Raw genomic sequence first — 24,451 nt, forward strand, 5'->3', positions numbered from 1 at the left:
CTTCTGATCCACAATGTGCTGTTCTTTCTTGAAATTTGATTACCGTTTATCAACGAATACGTCTGTCCGTGACTTAGAACAGTTTCTTTCTGTTAGCCTTAAAATTGAGGGACAAAGTTCTTGCAAGTTTTTTAGAAGCACACCGGTATTCAAACAACAAAAGTCAATTTGTGTTGCAAATCATTTGTAAAAGATTTTTACACATTCTGAGGGGACACACTTCAATGTTTGGCAAGTTTCGTAAGAGTGTTAGAGTACTTCGTCGACTCTTTTTTCATTAAATATTTGAATTTCTTATCAAAAACCAATAACTGGAGCCAGAACAAAATGAGCTTTGACAACATCATCATCCAGTTCCAAAACATTTCAGTTTGTTGGCTTTCTGAACATTTTTTGGTTTGTTATGAAATGATATTTAATTACATTTTCAGCAAACGCACCGCCATGTTCATCAAACTTATCTAGTAATTTTGTTGTGACTCAAGGCTACTGGCCACCTGCGTACCATTACGAGTCCAACTTTGAACTTCGAGCATGTCTACGAGAGGAAGTATGGCCACGCCTTACATCGGCATGACTTCTGAACCACAATGTGCTGTTCTTTCTTGAGATTTGATTACACTTTATCAATGAATACGCCTGTCCGTGACTTAGAACAGTTTCTTTCTGATAGCCTCAAAAGATCAGAAACTACTAGCTGTACCATTTGAAAATGGTTGCGGTTTTTGTGTTATGAAACAGACAACACACTCGGATAAACTAAATGAAATCCTCAATTCCAGTCAGTTTGAGCCTTGTAATGGAGAAAGTTATGATCTAACAAAACAAATGGAGAGACTGATAATTAGCAGTTTGCACCAATTAATGAAAGAGGGAAAGATAAGTGAAAAAATTTATCAAAGGCTCAGGACAACTGGATCGCATCCGGCCAGACTCTATGGACTTGCTAAAGTACATAAAAGAGGTACTCTGCTTCCGCCTGTTCTGTCAATACCTGGTAGCAGTTACAAGAACCTCAATAAAATTCTCTCTCCTTTTTCGAGAGGTTACCAGGTGCAAATATTGAGACTAACTCAAAAGATGCCAGAGCCGCTTTTGAGGCTGCCAAATTGCACGAAGATGAGCTAGTTGTATCTCTCGATGGTGAAATTTTGTACACCAATATACTGGTTGAGGAGGCGATTGAAAGTGCGCTCAAAGAGCTCTACTCCAGTGACGCGATACCTAAGATTAGCCGTAACAACTGTTAACTTTGAGTGTAATAAAATGTGGTACACTCAATCGGACAGTTTAGCAATGGTTGCTTCGTTGGCTGTAATTTTGGCAAATTTGTGGTTGAAATCTTTTCAAAAATCCTTAAAGGAACTAAATTAGGCAAGCGAGAACAAAACTCCTGACACAAAGTGATATGCATTGATTGTAACCGACGTTTTACTTTCCGAGGGAAAGGGGTCGAAAGCGAATCATGCAAAAACTGGTTTCATGCAAAAAGCCAAGATATCACTGACACAGAGTATAAGACCATGCAGGACATTGTTTGAATTTGTACAAAAGAGGTTACACAGGAATTGAAATTATTCCCTATGTCATCTACATAAAAAGAGGTATGTAGATGACATAGAGTGCACCGTCAATGGGAACCCTCTAGATTACCTTGAGTATGCAAATTCTCCTCACAAGACCTTACAATTCACTCTTGAGACGCCAAACTGAAGTAAAGACCTGGCATTTCTAGATCTAAACTTAAACGTAAACGAAGATAGGAAAACTAGCTGTCATTGGTATCAAAAATCCACCGAAACCGGAACAATCCTAAATTTTCGTAGCTGTGCACCGCTACAAAATAAGAAAAATGTGATTCAAGAGACTGTGCATAGGATTTTTAATTTGACCAGTGACTGGCAATCCTTTGATGTAGCTCTCAAGAAAAATAAAGAGATGTGGACTAAAAATCAATATCCAACTGAGTGGTCCTCCAGTTTTGTTAACGAGACGTTGGATAAAATAATCACGAGGAAAAAGTTCACAGCAAACCCCCCCAAAATGAACAACATCTGAAAGAGGTAAAAAGTCTTCAAATCATTTTCACAACAAAAAAAAGCTAAGAACTTGCTTGCCAACCCTGAAATCATCTTTTGATAAGAATCTGAAATCCCATGTGATATATGAAGTTACATGTAATGGAAGCAGTTCCATCTATGTTGGACAAATCAGCCGACATATTACCACTAGAATTTCGGAGCATCAGAAGAAGGATTCTCCAGTGGGACATCACCTCGTTGAATGTTGTGGTACAGCGCATAATATTGAATGGGAGATTCTTGATACATGTCGCGGGGTTGAAAAACTAATGACAATACAAGCGATCTACATCAAAAAGCTGAAACCGCAATTAAATACGCGCGATGAGTACCGGGGTGGGAATTGACATTGAAGTATTAGTTCAAATGCAAAAAATTTGACTTTTGAAGTTCAAAAATTATTCTGGTAAATGTTAATTCGAAATTTTGTCAACCCCAACAAGTAAAAAAAATAAAAACTAAATATAAAGGTTCTAGAGATCTGAGAATCAACAAAAATTGTTTTAAGTATTCAACAACGAAATGAAACACTCAATTCTGCATTTCTACGACGACAACGCCAATCAGAGGCTAGCATTGAAAATTAACTTGAATGTAGTTTTAGTGATAAAAAATTAACAGAGCCCAGTAATCTTTTGTTTTCTTTCAATATTCAGTATGTGAATTTATATGGTTTGACGCCGTTCGACTAAGTATGCAACTGCTTTCACGTATTATACATTGTGTCAAAATAAAGCGTCTTTTCTTCGGCTTTCAGAAGTGGTAGCTGTCGAAATAGTCAAGTGGAAGGACAGGTTGGTGTAGCCAGTTACGTCATGTCTGTGAGAATCATAAGAAGTTTGGACTGCCTCGGTCTGAGAAGTTATTGTAAACACCTGTTGTTCTTTCCTGGGGATATTCAGCAGGTAGCATAAGTGCTTAATAGAAACTGAGTGAGAAAATTTTTTTTGCTCTGATTGTAATTTGTGTTTAGGCAAATAATGGGAACAAAACTTTCACCAACCTTTCACAAACCAATCAGTATTATTGTGATTTGATTAATATCCTCCTTGATTTGAATCAAAAGGGAGGACATGCGGTTTCTGTTCTTCAACCATCGTCAAACAGAGCAGGGCTAAATTTCTTCGAACCCCTGTTAAACTTTGACGGAAAGGCGAGGCCTCAATTTGAAGTACTCAATGACTCGGCATGTTAGTTATGTAGGTACATGTTTACAAATGATGTTTGTAGCCAAATTATTCTTTCACCTTAGTTTTATGCCTAATTTCATCATATTTCTTCGACTGCCAAAAGAAAAGGGGTCTTTCCCATTATAGCCCCCCCCCCATTATGGTATATTTACCATGTTTGGCGGGGCTTTAAGGTTATCTGACCACTAAGCTGGGGGGGACCCAAGAAAAGATGTGAACTTCTGGATCTGTAACGTGTGTATATCGATAGTCCAGAATAGTCCAGTGGAAGGACAGGTTGGTGTAGCCAGGTACGGTCATGTCTGTGAGAATTATAAGAAGTTTGGACTACCTCGGTCTGAGAAGTTATTGTAAAGTTATTTAGGCAAATAATGGGAACAGAACTTTCACCAACCTTTCACAAACCAATCAGTATTATTGTGATTTGATTAATATCCTCCTTGATTTGCCAGTCTTGTTGAAAAACACTTGAGCAAGCATCAGCATGGTTTTGTTCGAGGTAGATATGTAACTAAAAATATGCTTTCCTTCCTGCAAAAGATTTACGAGGCAATGGACAAGAACACAAGTGACAACATAGTTACCTTCTACTCTGACTTCTCCAAAGCTTTCGACAAAGTACCGCATAAAGAATTACTCATCAAAGTAGGTTAAATTGGTGTGGGCGGATGCTTCCTCAAAGTTTTGGTTGACTATCTCCACAATAGAAGACAATTCGTCAGAGCTGATAACACAAGCTCCAGGATTCTTGAAATCACAAGTGGCGTCCCCCAAGGATCTATTCTTGGACCCCTTCTGTTCTGTATACTCATCAACGACCTCCCAGATGTCCTAAGTTTTAGCGATCCATACCTGTTTGCCGATGACCTGAAGATTCTCTCAACAGGATAGTGACACCGAATTCCAGGAGGACATAAATGCAGTACAAAACTGGTTAGCCACAAACACAATGGAACTTGCAGTCGACAAGTGCGCAATACTAAACATAAGAGGGCCAGAAAAGGATTTTGAACTCTTAAAGCAAAATTTGAACTCTCTGCAAGCAGTCTAGGACCTTGGTATAAACGTCAGTAAGAAACTGACTTGGTCGGCTCATATAAATGCTAGACTCATTAAATAAACAGAGTCCTTTACTTGATAAGGAGCAACGTCGCCTATGCCGTAAAACTCTTCATAAAACTGGGATTATACAAATAGCTGGTTCTGCCAGTCTTGTTATACGGAATCAACTGTACCACGCCCTCAAAATCTGATTGAGCCAATCTTGAAAAACTCCAACGGAAAGCAGTTAGGTGGATAACAGGACGAAACGAGCCCTACGAGAATCAATTGAGGCTTGTGAACATCTTGCCATTACCAATGTACATGCAGATGAACGATCTCCTCACTCTCTCAAAGCTTACTCAAGAAGGAAGAGACGATATTGAAATACCTGAAATAAACAAAGTTCGAGGAAGATCCACAGAATTGTACACGCTCAGAAAAGTAAGGCTCGAAAAGGCGCGAAATGAATTCGTTTTCAAAAATTGCGACCGAATCGACAATGAAATAAATTTTGTGGAACCGCGAGGACTGGAAAACCGAATACTAAACTTGATGTGGAAGTTTGTTAATAAATCGTTCAACACTCAAAATATCTGCACGTGGCAACTGTGTTGCGATTGTCACCGAGGCAGAAATTTAGGGACAATTCTCTAAAATCAAGACTCAAGGGTCAGAACGACCCCTCGACAAGCAGTCGTGAATTCCCAACAACAACAAACACCTCTTGTTCTTTCCTGGATTTATTCAGCAGGTGGCATTAATGCTTAATAGGAACTTAATTAAGTTGCGGCGCAGTTCAGTGAGAGCTATAGTCTGAAGTTCTCAACAGACAAAACTATCATTGACTCACAAACGAAGAAAAAATGCAGCAGTCGATTAACAAATTTTAGATGGCTATGGCTTTTGCGATATATTCTGGCAAAGGAAAAAGGGTATTTTGGCAAAAACGGATCTAATGCTTTTTGTGCCCCTGACACTTGCGCCTGAGGAACGTACAGATTTAAACATTTTTAAAGAATGGAAATACGACTCACTCCGGGTTGAATGTCGATGCATTTTTTTCAAACAAGGAAATACTTTTATATGTAACATACAATCCCCTCAAGGTATATCAGAATAATTTCCCTCGGCAATTATTGACTAATAATGACAATTTATCTTGCGTATCTATTCTGATCAGTCTGCTATAATGGGTGACCATGTTATAGGTTACCTTAAAATTCTTGTACTTCAGAGCTGCACTACGGTTTCTCAATTGCTAGCTCAAGTTTACCTATGCGTTTATACAAGTGAACACAATCTCATACTGATTATTTTTTACAGTAAACATTGCCGAATAAAAAGCTTTGTTTTTGGCAGCCCATTAAAAACTGACCACTTTTGTTCGGGTTTTGTTTAACGAATGTCAGCGTTGGAATACAAAAATGAATATTTATCATAGCCACTCTTGCATTCCGCGTCAAACCAAATTTCTATGTTTTCCAGTTTCCCTTCAAAAAAAATTTATGCTGAGCATGGTTTTCCACTGTACTCAGAAGAAGAAACAAAAGTATTTAACATATCACAAGCATTTGAACATTGATATAAATTGAACCATGGGGGATCCGCTAACAATTTGCAAAAACTGTTTATTTCGTACTTTTTCCGCTAGATTTTTCTTTCTAAACTGTTTTTGCAAATTGTTATCGGATCCCCCATGGTTCAATTTATATGAATGTTCAAATGCTTGTGATATGTTGAATACTTTTATTTCTTCTTCTGAGTACAGTGGAAAACCATGCTCAGCATAAGAAATTTTTTTGAAGGAAAACTCGAAAACATAGAAATTTGGTTTGACGCTGAATGCAAGAGTGGCTATGATAAATATTGTCCTATGAAGAGAGGCTATGATAAATATTGTCCAAACTCAGCGTCAGAATATCGGTCTATATACAACAAGAGACCAACAAAATTGTCAAATGTAAAAAACAGATGTTCTCCTGGAACCTTTTTCCACTTATAACTGCTATTGATCGCTGAATTGTAAGAAGGAGTTTTATAAATAATGTTGGGGATTTGGAAGCTTTAAATATTGCTTCAATAAAAATTCCTTCGGTGAAATGATTGTTGAAGACAAATTTTTCAAGCTTGTGTTCTGAAAATTTCAATAATTTGTTTCGTTGTAGTATAAAGTCGTCAAATAATTTTTGAAAACATTAAAACTAATATGTATAATACAGCTGATCAATTTGAAATCTTTCAAATATTTCTTCCATTACCTTAGATATATTAAAAGAGCCAGAAAACCTCAGCTTAATTTATCTACGGCCACTTAAAGATTTAACATGCGTACTAACTATATAATTTATGCAGAGACTTTTCCATCTGTTTCATCTTTTTCTGAATATTCATTTATCATGTATCGTTGGATTGGAAGTTGATGTCTGAGTTTTAATGGCTTCGACACTGTGGTTTCGAAGAAATGTTTGAAGCTTTGAGTTCTGTCCGTATTTGTTGTTTGTTGCCGTCTTATGATTCGGTCCAACTATTAACAAGCACAACTCGCTTCCTGAGCAGTTGCAAATTAAATCTTAAGTTGAAAGCCTATGGTTTATTTAGATTTTTGAAAGTATTTGTTTCAAAAAAATCTTTGGAGTTTTGAGCTTGCTTTTTTATAAATCTTATTTCCGTCATTTTTATAGCTTGATCTTTGTAACGGCAGGTCGAATCTGGTTTCTAGTGAACCAAGATCCAATCTTTATATCTGTTTTTCTCCTACCAATGGTTCTTGAAGTCTTCGTTTTCATATGAAGTGTGGTTTTGAGATATTTGCACAGTTTTTTTGTTTCCTTTCCACATTATTACACTAATGGGATGGCCCAATTCCATGAATAGCTTCCGGTTTTAGCGATTGCGACACCGCTTTCTTGTTAAATTTAATTTTAAGTTTAATTAATTTTTCGTTTTTGCCGTTCTTTTTGTAGTCGTCTGACATATTATGGATAATGACAGGTCTCAATTGCTTCATATGAAGTATGAGGTATAAACTAACCTTTTTAATATGCCGAGTTGATACGTTTTGGTTTTAAGCATTTTGCGATTGGTTGTTTTCAAAAATAGAAACGTATATTCAAACTTTACCACTTTTTACTCTTGTTTGTCGACCTGGTACCAAGCCTCATTATTGACAGGTCTCATATCTTATGTATGGACGTGTAGGTTAGTTTGTTTGGTTTAGGTTTTATCTCATTGCATTTTCTTTTGTTATCAAGAGTTGTTTTTTAAAATATAGACATCGATATTTGGTTGTTATTAATGTTTGTTTTTATTTGATTTTTGTTTGTCTTGTCCAGTACTCTCATAAATGGCAAGTCTCATCGGGCCTCTAATCCAGCAATAATTTTTTCACTTAGTTGTTTTTTAAACGATATATGAATATTTGGAAAGTTTTCTATCTAAAGTCGGAACATTATGTGCGAACGCACATTACCGAGCCTCTTTGTTGAATAAAAATGAAAATCTGTTTGCAGGCAAGCTGGTGTCTCTACTTGAAGACAGTAGAAAAGACGCGAATTCGAGCGTGTGTTTTCACGAACTACCTGTAACACTAGTGGGGTTCAGCAAAGGCTGCTGTATCATCAATCAGTTGCTTCTTAGCTTATCCAAAAAATCAGTGTTGTACATTTGGTGAATCGAATATGTGACTAAATCTTTTGTAGCGTTCTCGAGAAAAAACTCAATTGATTTTGCAGACACAGCAACCATCATCTTGTTTGTAGTCATCTAGAACAATTTGAATTGATTTTGGTTACAATTGAAAAGTAAAGTGAAATGTGACATGTACACACAAATGGTTGTTTTCATCGATGAAATTTTGCCACTTCAAAACCACTCAAAACTCCATCTCGCCCAATCTGAGGGGAGGTTGACCAAAGTTCACGTTTTCATTAAAGTTCGAACGAAGGGAACTGATCTGAAGCGCTGTTAATTTGGACATCTGAGGAAGAATTAATCGCTTAATTTCTGAACATTGCTTATCCACCACAATTGCACCAAACTAAGATTTGCTTAATTTAAGTCTTCGTTCCTTTTAAAAAATGTACAACGCTACAGAGATTAATAGGACGAGCAACCTGATTTGAACTTTCCAAAGATTGAGAAAATTTTCTACCTGGACAGTGGACATAACGGTGATACTGTGTTCTATCCCATCCAGGATTCCTGTGTTGAATTCATCAAGAATAGCAAAATTGCAATTGAGATCTGGATTTCACCCTACCAAATGCGAAACCCTAACAAGATATGTGCTACTCGGCAGAAGGAAATTGATTTGCTGTCGGCTAAATTGGAGGGGATGGTGAAAGTGGAAAAGATTCAGTGGGACAAACCACCTTCGTTGGATGTCCATTTTGATGTTCTTAGTCAGTTCATAGCAAAATATACTGAACAGAAAGCTCAACCTGTCGAAAAGTATCAATAATGTTTATGGAAAAATTATAAAGAGACAAAGTGCAATGTGCCAAAATTGGAACGATGGATTAGAAGTCTTTGAACCATTTATTGAAACTATGAATGAGTTGGTAGTTACAACCTTGAAAAATTGACGGAGGCGTAAAAATTAATGTAGACGGCATGTGGTATCAAAAATAATGAGAAAGTCACAAACAAAAAGATTGAGATACATTATTTATAGAATCTGTTGAAAAAAATTGGTCTTTGGATTTGGAGCTTCATTTGTGCTGTACTTTTCTATTGGATAAAGAAAATGGGGTAAATTTAGGCATTCTATTTGAGAAACTCCAGTATGCATGTAACCCCAACCAGTAAGAATTGTTATTTCGTGTATGAGTATTGAGCACTTTGACCATAAAACGTGTATGTAAACTCGTTTCGTTTAACTGAACATCTTCAGATTGAGAATGTTTGGTGCGAATGTAGTTTTACGACAAGGCTTGCAACAGGGCAAATGTGCAGTGGTCAGTGGTAATGGGAGAGCTGCTGTGCCTCTGCTGTCCCTGCAACCCTGTCGAGACATGGCCACTCTCAAAGACATCTCCCTCCGACTGAAGAGTGTGAAGAACATTCTGAAGATCACATCCTCCATGAAAATGATTGCAGCTGCAAGGTATTCATTATCAAATAGGAAACATCTTAAATTTTTGATACTTTTGAAGGGTCCTTAATTGTTCTGGGTTCATTGTGCTCTGATTATCCGTATTAACTGGTCTCAAAATAAATTTGTCCCAACTATTTATGGCAATTATTTCTGCTGGTTTTTTTTTAAAAATTCTAACAGCCGCGTCAGCTTCTCGAAGGCTAATATTTAGGCACTCTTCTTTTTTGATAATTCAAAGTGTTTGGATTGTATTGGTACGCTGTCTTTAATTGGTCTCGAACGAAGTTTGAAGCAATTGTAAGCGTGTCTTTTCTAAATGCAAAATTTTGGCTTAACCGTTTTCTTTGAACATTCGGTCGATTCCACTTCTCGACTGACATTTTCACGCTTATTTTTTAAAAATTTTTGAGCGACTTGAATTGCGCGCATTCAGTGATTTGATTTGCGCGCAATTAAGTCTGTTGCTAAATTAAAACCGATTGTGAGAGATGAACGTACACAACACAGCCCATGTAAATTAGTGGTTAATGTCCCCGTCTCTTATCGGGGAGGTCGCGGGTTCGAACTCTTTCCTAGTCGCACCAGAAAAGTTCCTCTAGCGTATGACCCCTTCTAAAATGTTTGCCTCGTCAGCAATTGGTCCGAAGTTATTTTTTAATAGCCGCAAAGCGATAACTGAGGCTATTATTGTCTTTCTCTTGGTTTTTTATATTTCAAGAATTTTTGTTAAAACCATATGACGTCACAATCACTTTAAAGCTTCTTTTTTGTTCATTCGTTTATGCAATTTCAATTGAATTGCTTTGCGTGACGTCATTTTTCACTCTTATTGGAGCATATTTATTTTCGTTCATTCGTGTGGTTAAGTTTTTACTCGTTTTTACACGTAACTTAACTCACTCTCAAAGTGACTTCGTTGCTCTGCATTTGACTTTTCTTCCCTTTAGTTCAAACAGATAGGGTCCAGTGAACGCGTGTCAGTCTAATTGAAATTTTTTTTTGTTGGAAGCTAATAGAAGCAGCGATACGTTATACACATTCTTAATCAAAATATAACATCTCAGCATTTACTAAAAAGAATTTTTTTTGCTCTGCTTGTTACTATCTTTTTGAGATTGTAGATCTTCAAAGCTATTGTGGTTATTTTCTGGCAATCTGCAAGCTGTGTTTTTAAATTTCTCTCCGTTTTGTTTGACAATGCTCTTTGGATTTCACTTTGAGTGACTTTTCAGGCTTGACTTCTTGATTTCTGCGTGACATGAATTGCTCTTGTTCAGAAATAAAGTCTGTTGCCTAAACGAAACAAGACTCTGATAGCGGTGTGGCGTACTTCAGTCCAACATGTCAGAGGTCGGGGCCTGGCTTTCGACAAACATTTTTGCGACGTTAGTCGGTTTGTTTTTTTTAAGATCTATTCACGTTTTAGTCGACTTTGAGAAAACCAATAAGCGTAGTAATAGCAGGAACACTGGAGAAGTAAAGGGAGCAAAAAACCGACCAAAAATTTATTTTTCAAAATATCAATTGAAAAGTTTCAATAAGTGTTCCGTTTTCGAGATGGATATCTTTTGCGCGTGCGGAAATTTGGCTTGTTTTCAGTGTTCTGACTTCTATGTGCTGTTAAATTGTTACTCATGTGGTGTGTTTCTACAGTGCCAAATTGCAAGGGATTGAATCCTTCAGTGCAACGCTTACTATTTTATGATGCATTTAGTTGTTGTCATAGAATTTGAGTTTTTCAATTTGAACCTGCTGTTTTGTTTTATTTTTCTCAATTTTCACAAGTCACATTGGTTTCTTATTTTGCCCAATTGAATCTAACTAACGGCTAAACTCATAGCTTGTAGATTTTTCGACTTTGAGACTATTATTTTGAAAAGTATATTAGTGAACTTCCATTTTTCCTAGTTTTTGTTGTTAACGTTGTTTTCTTATCGCTTAGCTTCAATTCTGACCGGTTTTGTTGGTTGCCCATGCGGCCAAGTTAATTCTGACTTCTTATTTGAGTTCGTAGCTAAAAAGTTTTAAGACCTTGAGGCTGTTTTTTTAAGAAAATTTTAGCACTTTCTTGTGTCCCTATTAATTGGTTCTGAGGTATAAGGGATTTAAATTCTCTGACTTGGAGCTCAACTGTTTTCCAAAATAGTAGACTTTTAACCGGTATTTGTTCATTTTGCTTTGTTATCACTTAGTCTGACGCATTACAGGTCTCATCAGTTGCCAGTGAGTCATATGCGATTCTACTTAATGGCTTGACTGCCAATCAGTGTTTTTTTTCGTTGACTCTTAGTTTTCAGAGAAACATGTTATCGTAGCTTTTCTTGTGGACTTGTCGCTTATACCTAACAATAATAGGTCTCAATGGCCTTCTAGTGCGGCATATGTCTGTCCATTGCATTCGCTGCTTTCTTCTTTGTATGGCATTCAGTTTCAAGAGATGGGTACATTGTTTTTACTTCGATGCCACTGATTTTCAAAACTATTCAGATTTCCGGTCAGATTCATTATTACGCTTTGTCACTTTGTCTCTGTGACGCCCCTATTTCATCCCTCATAGTTACGTAAGATCTGCCTTATTAAATTTCTAAATATCCTTGAATAATTGGTAATAATTCGGTTCTTAATTAAATAGTTCTCATGGACATATTTGAATCGTATTTCCATCTAAGACTGTGACATCTAATTTGTATATTTTTTATTGAAAACAACCGCAGAATGACAGATTACTATAAAACATATTACGTACCAGAAAGCCTCAATATTTGCCTTTTTAAGTCGATGAAGATGAATTTGTGTAAATGGTAAACTCAGTAAAGAGAAGGTGTATACTTGGTTGTGTAATTATGCTGATAAAGTAGGTGCTAATACAAAATTTGTATATGTACTCAACCAACATAAAGAAACGTACAAAATTCGAAAACTGGCCGACCTGAACATCAGTAAATATTAGTTATGGACCAATACAACTTGTGGTGCGAAACTGCGGAAATAACGATCAACAGAAAGCCGGAGAACCAGCCTTGCAGTTGAATACTTGACTTGAAAAATTCTTAATTTGAGAAAACCAATTAGCGTAGTAATTGCAGGAACACTGGAGAAGTAAAGGGAGCAAAAAACCGACCAAAAAATTATTTTTCAAAATATCTAAATTGAAAAGTTTGAATAAGTGTTGCGTTTTTGAGATGGATATCTTTTGCGCGTGCGGAAATTTGGCTTGTTTTCAGTGTTCTGACTTCTATGTGCTGTTAAATTGTTACTCATGTGCTGTGTTGCTATAGTGCCAAATTGCAAGGGACTGAATCCCTCAGTGCAACGCTTACTTTTTTGTGATGCATTTAGTTGTCATAAAATTTGAGTTTTTCAATTTGAACCTGCTGGTTTGTTTTATTTTTCTCTCAATTTTCACAAGTCATATTGGTTTCTTATTTTGCCCAATTGAATCTAAATAACGTCTAAAGTTCATAGCTGGTAGATTTTATGACTTTGAGACTATTATTTTGAAAAGTATATTAGTGAACTTCCATTTTTCCTAATTTTTGTTGTTCACGTTGTTTTATCGCTTAGCTTCAATTTTGACCGATTTTGTTGGTCGCCCATGCGGCAAAGTTAATTCTGACTTCTTTTTTGAGTTCGTAGCTAAAAAGTTTTACGACCTTGAGGGTGTTTTTTAAGAAAATGTTAGCACTTTCTTGTGTTTCCGTTTTAATTGGTTCTGAGGTATAAGGGATTTAAATTCGCTGACTTGGAGCTCAACTGTTTTCCAAAATAGTAGACTTTTAACCGGTATTTGTTCACTTTGTTTTGTTATCATTTTTTCTGACGGATTACAGGTCTCATCAGTTGCCAGTGAGTCATATGCGATTCTACTTAATGGCTTGACTGGCAATCAGTTTTTTTTCGTTGACTCTTAGTTTTCAAAGAAACATGTTATCGTAGCTTTTCTTGTTGACTTGTCGCGTATACCCAACAATAATAGGTCTCAATGGCCTTCTAGTGCGGCATATGTCTGTCCATTGTGTTCACTGCTTTCTTTGTATGGCATTCAGTTTCAAGAAATGATTCTGACACTGATTTCCAAAACTATTCAGAGTTCCAGTCAGATTCATTATTACACTTTTTCACTTTCTCTGTTGTGCCTCTAGTTCTCCCTCATAGTTACGTAAGATTTGCCTTAGTAAATCCCTCAATATCCTTGAATGATTGTTAATAATTCGGTTCTTAATTAAATAGTTCTCATGGACATATTTGAATCGTATTCCATCTAAGACTGTGACATCTAATTTGTAATTTTTTTTATTGAAAACAACCGCAGAATGACAGATTACTATAAAACATTACGTACCAGAAAGCCTCAATATTTTCCTTTTTAAGTCGATGAAGATGAATTTGTGTAAATGGTAAACTCAGTAAAGAGAAGTTGTATACTTGGTTGTGTAATTAAGCTGATAAAGTAGGTGCTAATACAAAATTTGTATATGTACTCAACCAACATAAAGAAACGTACAAAATTCGAAAACTGGCCGACCTGAACATCAGTAAATATTTGCTATGGACCAATACAACTTGAGGTGCGAAACTGCGGAAATAACGATCAACAGAAAGCCGGAGAACCAGCCTTGCAGTTGAATACTTGACTTGAAACATTCTTAATTTACCTTAAAAACTTCTTATGATAACATTGAATATTCTTTTTTAAAACCGGCGAAATAATTAAAGACTGAACTGGAAACCTTTGTTAATTTTCTAAGTTAGAAATAAACACTGAGGGAGTTTAATTATAGCTGTGAAAAGTTATTAAAACACAAGTCAAGGAGTGGATATATCACGCATTCGAACCGGTCAAATAATGGCCATTACTAGCTAATAGTATTCAATTTATATCCGCTAAAATTGCACTGTGAAACAACGATAATAAGTCTTTGTAAAATTTCGATTATTCTTAGTTAATGACTAGTATAACACCGCGATAAGTTAGTGCGTAACAGTCTCTTGTTGGTTTCTTTAAGGTTTTGCATGGTATGAGCATCCTAGGGACGTGTAGTGTCAATAGTTGTTATTATTGATTCTTTTTAATGCTCTAGGAAAATTAAATGTTAATTTGTATTTTTGCGCATTTTTACGATTGTGTGCTTTGTTGACTGTCAAATTCTGATAATGTTTAAAAATTGTTGATGCTATTTTTAATGCGATATTTGACTACCTTCTATCACTCTTTCGACTGATGATTAGATGTCAATTTTTTACTCACTGTCATTGAATTATGTATTGTAGTGAATAAGGTCAAAAGAGGAAAATCAACTGATACGATAAACCAATGAAGCCCGGGCACTGAAACCTAACGTTAAAAGATTTAGTGACTGAATTTGTCAGTACTCCGCAGAGTATACTGCTAACTTATATTAGTATTATGCTTATTGTCCTGATTTTAGAACTCTTTCATATAACTTATGATCAGGTCAGGTGCAAAATCAAAAACAAGGTAGACCGATAAAGCCCTGTCGTTAAGTCATTGTGCATTAGGTTATTAAAATTCATTAGAGCTATTGCTAAATTGCTTTAGTTCCGTGCTTATTAGCCTTCAGTTTAGAAGCTGAATTTAGGGTAGTTATTCAATCTAACTTAACCTGCCCACCAATATAGAACACTTTTTATTACTTCAAAAAGCTTGTTAATTTGTATCTTCTTTTTTTTCCCAATCTCTGTGGGCCTCAAGGTGGTCAACGGTAACTTCATACCGGATGTTTTTGCAGTCCAAGCAATTTTACTGCCCAGTCATCTTTTTCGCACACGACAAGCATCTTGAATATGCTCTCTCGGTCCACGGAGCTCACTGTTACTAACACGATTACTAATAGTATCATACAAATACTATTACTATACTATAACTACTACTACGCCTACATATTTAAGAGCAATTCTTTCACATAGTAATGTTTTTCGGCAACTTTACTGAGGTTGTTATTCTTTTTTTCTCGTCTGTGTCGCATTTTTCAGTAGATTTTTTTGTGTCCCAAGGTACTTGTTTCTTTCAATGAACTAGTTCAATCTCTTTCCCCTAAAGTACAGTAATGACTTTGGGCACTTCCTATTGTTTCTGCATTGGTAGCCAATTAAATTGAAGCTGATTGGCAGCCAATTAAGTTAAATACAGTTTTTGTCGCCCATTGATTGGGAGCAGTGCTCGACAAAAATTGTATTTCAGCTTCATTTAATTGGGTACCAATGAATAAACAAAAGGAAGGGCCGATAAATATTGTTGGTACCAATAATTTCAACGGAAAGATGAAGATAATGTGCCACAAGATTTGGATCAAAGTGCATTTTATCTCACCTAAGCGGGAAGATTGAATAAAAGCTACGATACGATAAATACATGTACAATATTTTCATTGAGAAGGAATACATTTCTGCTGGTTGGAGCATCATTGACCTTGATTGGGCACAATCGACTTCAAATTTAGCAATTATTTTGAAAATTTTTAATAGCCGCCCTCATCTTCTCAGCCGGCTATTATAGCGCTCCTATTTTTTACAATTCAAAGAATTTGAATTGTATTGGGGCGCTGTCTTTTTTACGACTCGAAGAGGAGTATTGGAGAAGTCCTTTTTTTTTTTTAATCATTTTATTGGAGTGAATTTTTAAGCGGGAAATGAAACGCGTGAAAAAATTTGGAGTGATTTGGTTGCTGAACAAAAGTGAAGAGCGGAGCGAAAAGAGAGTGGTTTTTTTGTTCATACCGCTGTTTTTGAGAGAGCGAGAAATTGATGTGTGAAAAAATTTTCTCTGAGCGAGCGAAATTTTTTTGTTCACGTGCGGCTTTTAAAAGCAGTTTTTTTGCAATTTTTCTTGTTTATGAGGTCTGATTATGATACTGTATTGGATTTGAGCTCGTTCTGATAGGAATTGAAGGTTTCAAGTAGTTAATTTGAGTTTTATGCAAATTTGGAGGTTTTTGATCAGTTTTGCTGATTTTTCGACGAAATTTAATGTATTTTGGCCTTTTGTTTTGTTTTACTGCTTTAAGTGCAATTTGCATAGAAGCTCGTTACTCAAAGAATATCAGGGATGTAAATTGATTACAATTTTGTTGGTTTAAAACATTTTTTTCTGAAGAAAAATGACAGAATAGAGAATTTTTTAACCACTTTTTTAATTTTTTTTTGCTTTTCGTTTTTTTCCAATCGTTGACAATTTTTTTTTAGCTTGTTATGACTTGCCCATTATTTCGCGAGCATTTCATTGCTCTATTTGCTCAAAGGAACTTTATTTGGCTGTATTTTTTCTTGTAAAATTTAAAAAACACTTTTCGTTTTGTCGTTTTTTTTTGTTCAATTTGGTTTTAAATGTCGTTTCTATTCTTCCTCAACCTTTGATAGCATTTGGGGAGTTTTCTAGTGGAATTCAGTTGTTGTAGCTCTTTTGGATGTCTCTCATTTTGACTGATATTAGTTTTGAGTTGTTTTTGTTAAAGAAAATCGAGTAAATCAGAGCAAATTTTGGCCACTTTTTGTCTTTTATCTAAGTTTTTTGCCTATTTCTTCCAATTTAATGTTTTTTTATTGGTAACTTTTTCTCAATAAGGAGCATTTTTGTAGGTGTTGATTCTATGAATTTGCACTTGAAGGCTTAGCAGGGCAGTTTTCATTTAAACAAATTATACAAAATTCTAATTCGTTAAAGAGTTTTTCTTGGTCTTTTTTTAGTTTGTTGTTTAATGTTTCTCTGCAAGTACTAGGTGGGCGATTGATCTAGCCAAATATATAACTAATTGATTTCTATGAGTTATGGATGGGAAGCTGCATGTTATCTTTTTGTAGAGAATTTTGTTTGGATTTTTAGAGAATATTATTTTTTGCTTTTGTTCTTTGTCAAGTTTCCACTTCTCCAGTCTTTTCTTTGTGAATTGGTTACAATGTCTGTCGATTGGTAATATGCTGGTGATGCGTCTGATTAGTGAGAATAGTCAGATTTCTACTTCGAGTCGTTTCCGGAATTCTTCCGGCTATGTTTTTTTTTTTAAGATCTGTTCACACATTTTTATGATTTTTGAAGTCAAATTGGAGTAGTGATTTTGGTCACGCCGAAACAGGAAATGGAGCGAAAAAGCGAGTGGTTTTGCGGCGTGATTTTTTTTCGCTCTAATTTTAAAGTAGAGTGAGAATATGGTGTTTGAACAAAAATTCGCTTTATCGGTAGTGATTTTTTGTTCACATGCGGCAATTTCACTTTGATTTTTACTGTTTTTTCGATTTTTTGGATAGGATTTTTTTCTATATGATTTTTCCAATCCATTCATAGTCCGTTCTAGGTCTAGTTTTCTGTTTAGTCAATGAAAATTCTTTGAATTGTACGTCAGGACTTGTCCTGCTATGTTTTTTTTTTTTTACTTCGTCGAATAAAAAAATGTTTCGCTTTACCTCATTTTGCCGCCTTTTCAACATTTTGCGTGAAATCTTTTTGACTTCTCTAGGCTAGTTTCTCTCTTCTCTCATTCTGCTAAAAGTGATTTTGAACATCAGTTGCTCAGCAAAGGAATTCAAAATGAACAGAGTCAGTATAAAAAATTGAAGTCAGAAATAGAAACGGGATAAACCCATAAAGCCCAATTTTAGATGCCCGCTATTTGAACGTCGGTCGTATAAGTATTAGTTATCTCTCTCTAATGCTTATTGGTGTTGATAGGAGCCCCTGTAGCCTCTCTCTAAGAAGCAGAAGTATGTTCAACTACGAAATGCCATCAAAATAAATCGGACTTAAAAAAATGTTTTTGTACAAAAATCTTTTTTTTCAATATCTTCTGTTATTTCAATCCCAATCATGCTTATTGGAATCAACGGCGGCTATTTTCCGGCAATCTGCCGGGTATGTTTTGATTTGCTAATTCTAATTTCCTATAATTGAGTAACCAAGTTGACACATTTTTTTTATCCTACGAAAACAGTGAAGGCCTGAAGGGGACTTTAATAAGGGCATATGATAATTGGTTTACTTCCCAAGCTAATTGGAAAACATTTACAAATAGATTTTGAGGTTGAAAAGAGAGTATTAGGTATTGTTAGATATTAGAAACTAGACGACTCCTGTGAGACTGTGCGTGGCACAGAATGTTCCAACATAAATCTAAAGTTTATCAAAATGTTGTCTTTGTTTTGAAACGAAAAGCTTTTTTGGCTATCAGCTTTTCGAAGCTAAATTGAAGCATTTTTCGATAGCATCTATTGTGAAAAAATGAAAAATACAGAACCCTCATTTTGATAATTTAACAGATAATTTTTTTGCTCATAAAGCAGCTTTTCACGAAAATTAATGAAATTCAAAAATAGCAATCAGTTGTAAAAATTTTAACTTGATTTTAACTTTAATTTATTATGCGTTTGAACGGTTTGGGTTTTCGTGGCGTTTGATGAAAATGTGTAATTGTAGCCGTTGAAGTAAATAATTGCTCTCAAACGAAGTTTGTATCAATTGTATTAGTCCTATCGGTCTTTTTTTATGCAATTTTTTGCTTGACCATTTTCTCGTCTGACGCTTTTGACTTTTCGTCCTCAAAAACGGGATAAAGAGGTAGCGCCCAGCGGGCATTAAGTGCTCTTAGAGCCTTTCAGCTCTGTTTCAGCTCAAACTGTTTTGGAGACTTAAATTATGGTGTGAAGAGCGGTTCTTAGAGGTTGAAGACCCCCCCCCCAACTGTTGACCCCCCCCCCCACTATTGCCCCACCCCCCACCGCGCTGTTGCCCCCCTACCCAACTGTTGCCACCCCCATCAGCACCTCCCCCCATGGCCAGTTACTGAAGAACAACCGGTCGCTAAAAACACAAATTTTCACAATTTTTTCAAGCTTTTTGAAAATTTTTGTCATTTTTGTAAAACTTTTGTCAAATTTTTGAGTTACATCAACCCTAGATGTCAAGGAACCCACTCTATGGTTTGATAATAGGTTACTGCACACTTTCTAGTGGTAATAGAATGGTTTCAAGCTTTCAACTTCGCGAATTTTTGCAATTTTTTGAAAAATCTTGCAAATTTTTTCAAGGTTTTTGAAAATTTTTGTCGGTTTTTAGGTGTATCCGGCCTCAAGAGCCAAGGAGACTCCTGTAGGGTTTAATGATATGTTACTGTATAGTTTCTAGACGTAATAGAATTTTTTTCAATATTTTAACATCACGAATTTCATCATTTTTTTTTAAAAAATAGCATTTTTAATTTTTTTTAACATTTATTGTCATTATTTACGATTTTTCAGGCTCAGGGTTCAGAAAACCTGCTTAAGGTTTTGATAATATGTGGTTGCATAGCTTCTAGTGGTAATGGAATGGTTTTCAATTTTTTAATATCACAATTTTATTGATTTGTTTTTATAAAACTTTATAAAACAATTTATAAAACAATATAAGTCTTATAACAATATAAAACAATTTTTTCAATTTTTTTTGACAATTTTTGGGATTTTATAGATTGATCTAGCCTCAAGAGCCAAGGAACCTCCTCTAGAGTTTGATAACAAATTATTGTTTAGTTTCTAGATGCAATGGAGTGTTTTTAAACATTTTAACATTTAACGAGTTTTAGCTTTTTTTGAACAATTTTCGGCAATCTTTTTTTTGAAATTGTCATTTTTTGAGGTTTTTCCAGCCTCAAGAGCCAAGAAGCCTCCTTCGAGGTTTGATACTAAGGTGCTGCTTAGTTTCTAGAGTTAATGGAATTGTTATCATTATTTTAATGACTCGAGTTTTAGAAATTTTTTGAAAAATTTTTATTTGAAAATTTTTTGAAAATTTATTATCATGTTGCAAGTGTATGGATCTTTATGAGCCAGTGAAACTGTTTAAGGCTGGAAATAGGCATACTAGATGGTATCTTGAGACAATGGAATGGTGTTCTGAAGATATTATTATCACCAGCTTTTGCAAGATTTTGTTAAAATTTGCAATTGTTCTAAAAATTTTTGAATATTTTTACTCCTTACGAGTTTAACGATCATTACTGGCCAACGAAGCTTTTCAAGTCTTGCAGATGGATTACATGAAAAAAATCCAGGGACAAAAAATGATTTTGAACATGTTCTTTACTGCAAAATGTGGAAACTTTTTTTGGAATTTTGCACTTTAAGTTTTTTTCTATATGATTTAGTTACTAACAAGTTTAGAAAACTTGAAGTTGTAGAGTCGAATCTCATCATGGAAAAAATTCCTAGCTCTCTCTCGCTCTCTCTGTGTTAGCTTGAGTTTGTTTCCTTCTCGCTCACGTTTAATCTCTCTCTCTCTCTCCTTAATTCTTTTGTTGATGCGGCTGTTATATGGCGTGATGTCATCGTCTATTACCCTGATCTCAGGCCCCTTCAATCAAGCTAAATCTATCTTCACTAAACATTGGCTAGGTGCTGACGAAGCCAACCGCTCACCGGTTGTTTGAGAGCAATTCGCCCGACGTTAGTCGGTTATGTTTTCAAGTATTATTTGTTTTATAATCACACATTTCTGACTGTTCTGAGTTGTCTGTTTTTGTTAGATTTCATAGATAACCGTAAAACCAACAATTTAAAATATTATTTTTGAAGAAGAGAAAAAACACGTGAAAAAATTCGTTCCTAATTATACAGTTACTTTGTTTTGGTTTGAACAGATTAGTATAGTGCTTTATCAATTGTTTGGTGCAATTTATTATTAATTTGACAAAAGATTCATTATTAAATTAATTTAGAGCCCCCCTAAACGCCTCAAAAAATTGTTCTTTTTATTTGTTTCCTTTGTTTTTTTTTAAAAAAAAGATCAATTAAAAGAAAGCCCCTCCCCCAGCACGCAAGCACCCACTAAGCTGTGGGGCTCAAACAGAAAATACTCCATATTTTTAATTGTTAATAGCCGCCCTCATCTTCTCAACCGGCTTTTATTGCGCTCGTATTTTTTTTTACTTCGTCAAACTTTTTTTCGCTTTACCATTTTGCCGCTTTTTCGACATTTTGCGTGAAATCTTTTTGACTTCTCTAGGCTAGTTTCTCTCTTCTCTCATTCTGCTAAAAGTGAATTTGAACATCAGTTGCTAAGCAAAGCAATTCAAAATGAACAGAGTCGGTATAAAAAATTGAAGTCAGAAATAGAAACGGGATAAACCCATAAAGCCCAATTTTAGATGCCCGCTATTTGAACGTCGTTCCTATAAGTCTTAGTTACCACCTCTATTGCTTATTGGTGTTGATAGTAGCCCCTGTAGCCTCTCTCTAAGAAACAGAAGTATGTTCAACTACGAAATGCCATCAAAATAAATCGGACTTAAAAAATATTTTTGTACAAAAATCTTTTTTTTTTCAATATATTCTATTCGTTCAATCCCAATCATGCTTATTGGAATCAACGGCGGCTATTTTCCGGCAATCTGCCGGGTATGTTTCTAGTTTTTAGCAAGTGTTTGCATCCCATTTGCTTTTGCGGCACTTTCGTCTGACTGACTAAATTGACTGTTCATGCGACTTTCTAATTTTACGTGATTTAACTGAGAAGTCTTCCGAACTTTCCCGGCGTTCAAATTTTTGCTTGAGTATGTTTTTATTATGATGCCATTCTGTTCAAACTTTAATCGTGCCTTCGTCATTGTGTGCATTAATTTTTAACCGTGAAGCATTCCTTAATTTGAGAACAATGCGTTCTAACATAATTTTATAGGGATTTGCGCAAAATTTTGGCGTGTGTATTTGGATATAGCCATGCTATGTAGGCAGCTGAATATACCAACGATTTCAGCTCGATTTGATGTGATTCAATTTTTGATAGTTTTGTGAGCATTTAGCAACTCAGTTTTTTACTTCTAGGTTTGCGAAGGCTGACAAAGAACTTAAACAATCCTTGACTTTCGGCAAAGGATCGCAACATTTCTACGAGCAGGCTGAGGTCAAAGCGCTGGAAGCTCAAGAGTCAAAGCGGCCAGTAAAACTTCTGGTTGCGCTTAGCAGTGACAGAGGTCTTTGCGGTGCTATCCACTCGAGCATAGCCAAGGCCATTAGGAACGAAGTAAACTCTAACCCGGACACAGACTACAAATTGGTAATTGTCGGGGACAAAGTTAGGGGTCAGCTGCAGAGGACGCACGCTGAAAACATCTTCCTGACCTTCAAAGATGTTGGCAAAGTGATGCCAAGTTACGGCGAAGCCAGTTTGATCGCAAGTGAAATCATCGAGAAACTAGGCGATTTCGACCTGGGATATATCTACTACAATAGATTCAAGTCTGTGGTTTCATACTCATTGTCGACGCAGCCAATTTTTACGGTTAATGCAATTGCAAAGGCACCGGGAGTTGCTGTTTACGACTCAGTGGATGAATTTGTCCTTCAGAACTACCAGGAAGCCTCTCTGACCAATATGTTGTATTATGCCATGAAGGAAGCATCAGCAAGCGAGCACAGTTCTAGAATGACGGCCATGGACAACGCATCAAAGAACGCCGAGGAAATGATCGGCAAACTGACTATTCAATTCAACAGAACCAGACAGGCCGTCATCACCACAGAGTTGAGCGAAATCATATCGGGCGCCGTGGCCATTGAGTAGTGGAATTAATTGCAGGACCATGCACACAGATAGAAAAGACGTATCCTCACTTTACTTTTGACAAATAATACCTAGTCTAATCTGTATTGATACTATAATTTTGATGACGATGATGATACTGTTAATATGTTCTTGACGTTTAATCAACATCTAACCGAACAACCTTTGATGGTATTGAGCAGTCGATGCGTAAAATAGCCATGTTTCTGACTGTCATTATTTGTGGATTCACAAAAAATTAAGTAATGTAATTGAGCGGATTCATATGAGAAAAATACTTGTAGTTTGTTGGTTTTCCGAAAAAGAATTTTTATCCGGGTGTGACTTAATGGATTATTAAGAATATATTCACCCAGCTCGATATAGTTATTGCGCAATCAATTTTTTTCATGCAAGGGGAACGATCTTGGAAGGAAGAGTAACAATTGCAAAGCATGAACAACCCCACTTAGGAACTCAACAACACGCACTCGCACACACGCCGTCCTATATGTACAAGAAAGCAAAATAACGGCAAATAGTTTGCCAGGTCTACTTTACCTACTCCAACTTACAGTGCCGGAAACAAATTATAATCAGTTTTACAAAAAATATTTTCGTTCTGTCGGTTATGGCTGATCGATGTCATAAATCCTTCAAACGTAATATGTTTGTTAGAGAGGATTTTTGACAAGTATTTGTCGATATTCAAGTTATCGTTTAGAAGAATTTGATTCTCCGTCAAGGTTTGCGTCGTTTTCCAGCAGTTTTCTGTGATGCTATGTTGTTTTGATCAGTTTTCAGCTTTAATTACAACCCAGAGAATTTGGATAGTATTAGTGCTCGTTGTTTTTTGTGAGATTATTTACACATTTTTAATGACTTTCAGCTTTCAGAACAGAATAATAAGTGAAGCGCAGGGGCATTGTTTCATTAGAGGTCCCAAGCTGGTTTTTTAATAATCTTTCAACTGCGTTTTGTGCTGAAATTGCTAGGAAGATCTAAATTTAGTGTAAGAAGGTCATCAAAGTTTTGGAGCTTTTAAAAAATTTGGCCAAAACTTTAATTTTTTCGATTTGGTTCTTGCTTGAGGTCAATTACTAATGTGGACTTAGCAACAAAAAGTTTAGTCAAGTTCGCTATTTTTTTTGAAAATTTTTGTCGTTCGAGTTTTTTAACTTTAGGGGTGAATAAAACGTTTATGAAGCTTATAATTGTTATTTTGAGTAGTTTTCATCTTTGAAAAATGATGTGTAACGCAATAACCCCAGGTTAGAAACGAACTTGGCAAATTTTTAAGTAATAATGGCTATTTTTCATTTTTAAACAATTTTTGCCTATATTTTTCCTCCCAGTGTTTCATCAAGGTTTTTGGTAGTCTACAATTTGGAAGTTTTGTAGCATTTTGCAACCAGAAGCTGTTTTGGTGAACATGAGGAGGGAACAAAGGAAATTATGAATTTTGCTATTTTTGTATGTTTTCCTTCTCTTGTTTTCTCATGTTTTATTCTCGTGT

General features: G+C 35.6%; 2 protein-coding genes across 2 annotated transcripts; both read left to right on the top strand.

Annotated features, from left to right (window-relative positions):
- Positions 1 to 2,448: 2,448 nt before the first annotated feature.
- On the top strand, positions 2,449 to 9,091 carry LOC142337060 (uncharacterized). Its single transcript, XM_075386123.1, has 4 exons — positions 2,449 to 2,986; positions 3,055 to 3,271; positions 7,825 to 7,967; positions 8,418 to 9,091. The coding sequence occupies exons 1-4, from the start codon at positions 2,897 to 2,899 to the stop codon at positions 8,772 to 8,774; spliced, it is 807 nt and encodes a 268-aa protein (XP_075242238.1). The 5' UTR covers positions 2,449 to 2,896; the 3' UTR covers positions 8,775 to 9,091.
- Positions 9,092 to 9,187: 96 nt separating this feature from the next.
- LOC142336196 (ATP synthase F(1) complex subunit gamma, mitochondrial-like) lies at positions 9,188 to 23,118 on the top strand. The gene is made up of 2 exons (XM_075384848.1): positions 9,188 to 9,419; positions 22,218 to 23,118. The coding sequence occupies exons 1-2, from the start codon at positions 9,214 to 9,216 to the stop codon at positions 22,954 to 22,956; spliced, it is 945 nt and encodes a 314-aa protein (XP_075240963.1). The 5' UTR covers positions 9,188 to 9,213; the 3' UTR covers positions 22,957 to 23,118.
- The last annotated feature ends 1,333 nt before the right edge of the window (positions 23,119 to 24,451 follow it).

Source organism: Convolutriloba macropyga, chromosome 3, assembly GCF_964194025.1.
Source record: "Convolutriloba macropyga chromosome 3, txConMacr16.3, whole genome shotgun sequence".
In the NCBI taxonomy this organism is placed as follows: domain Eukaryota; kingdom Metazoa; phylum Xenacoelomorpha; order Acoela; family Convolutidae; genus Convolutriloba; species Convolutriloba macropyga.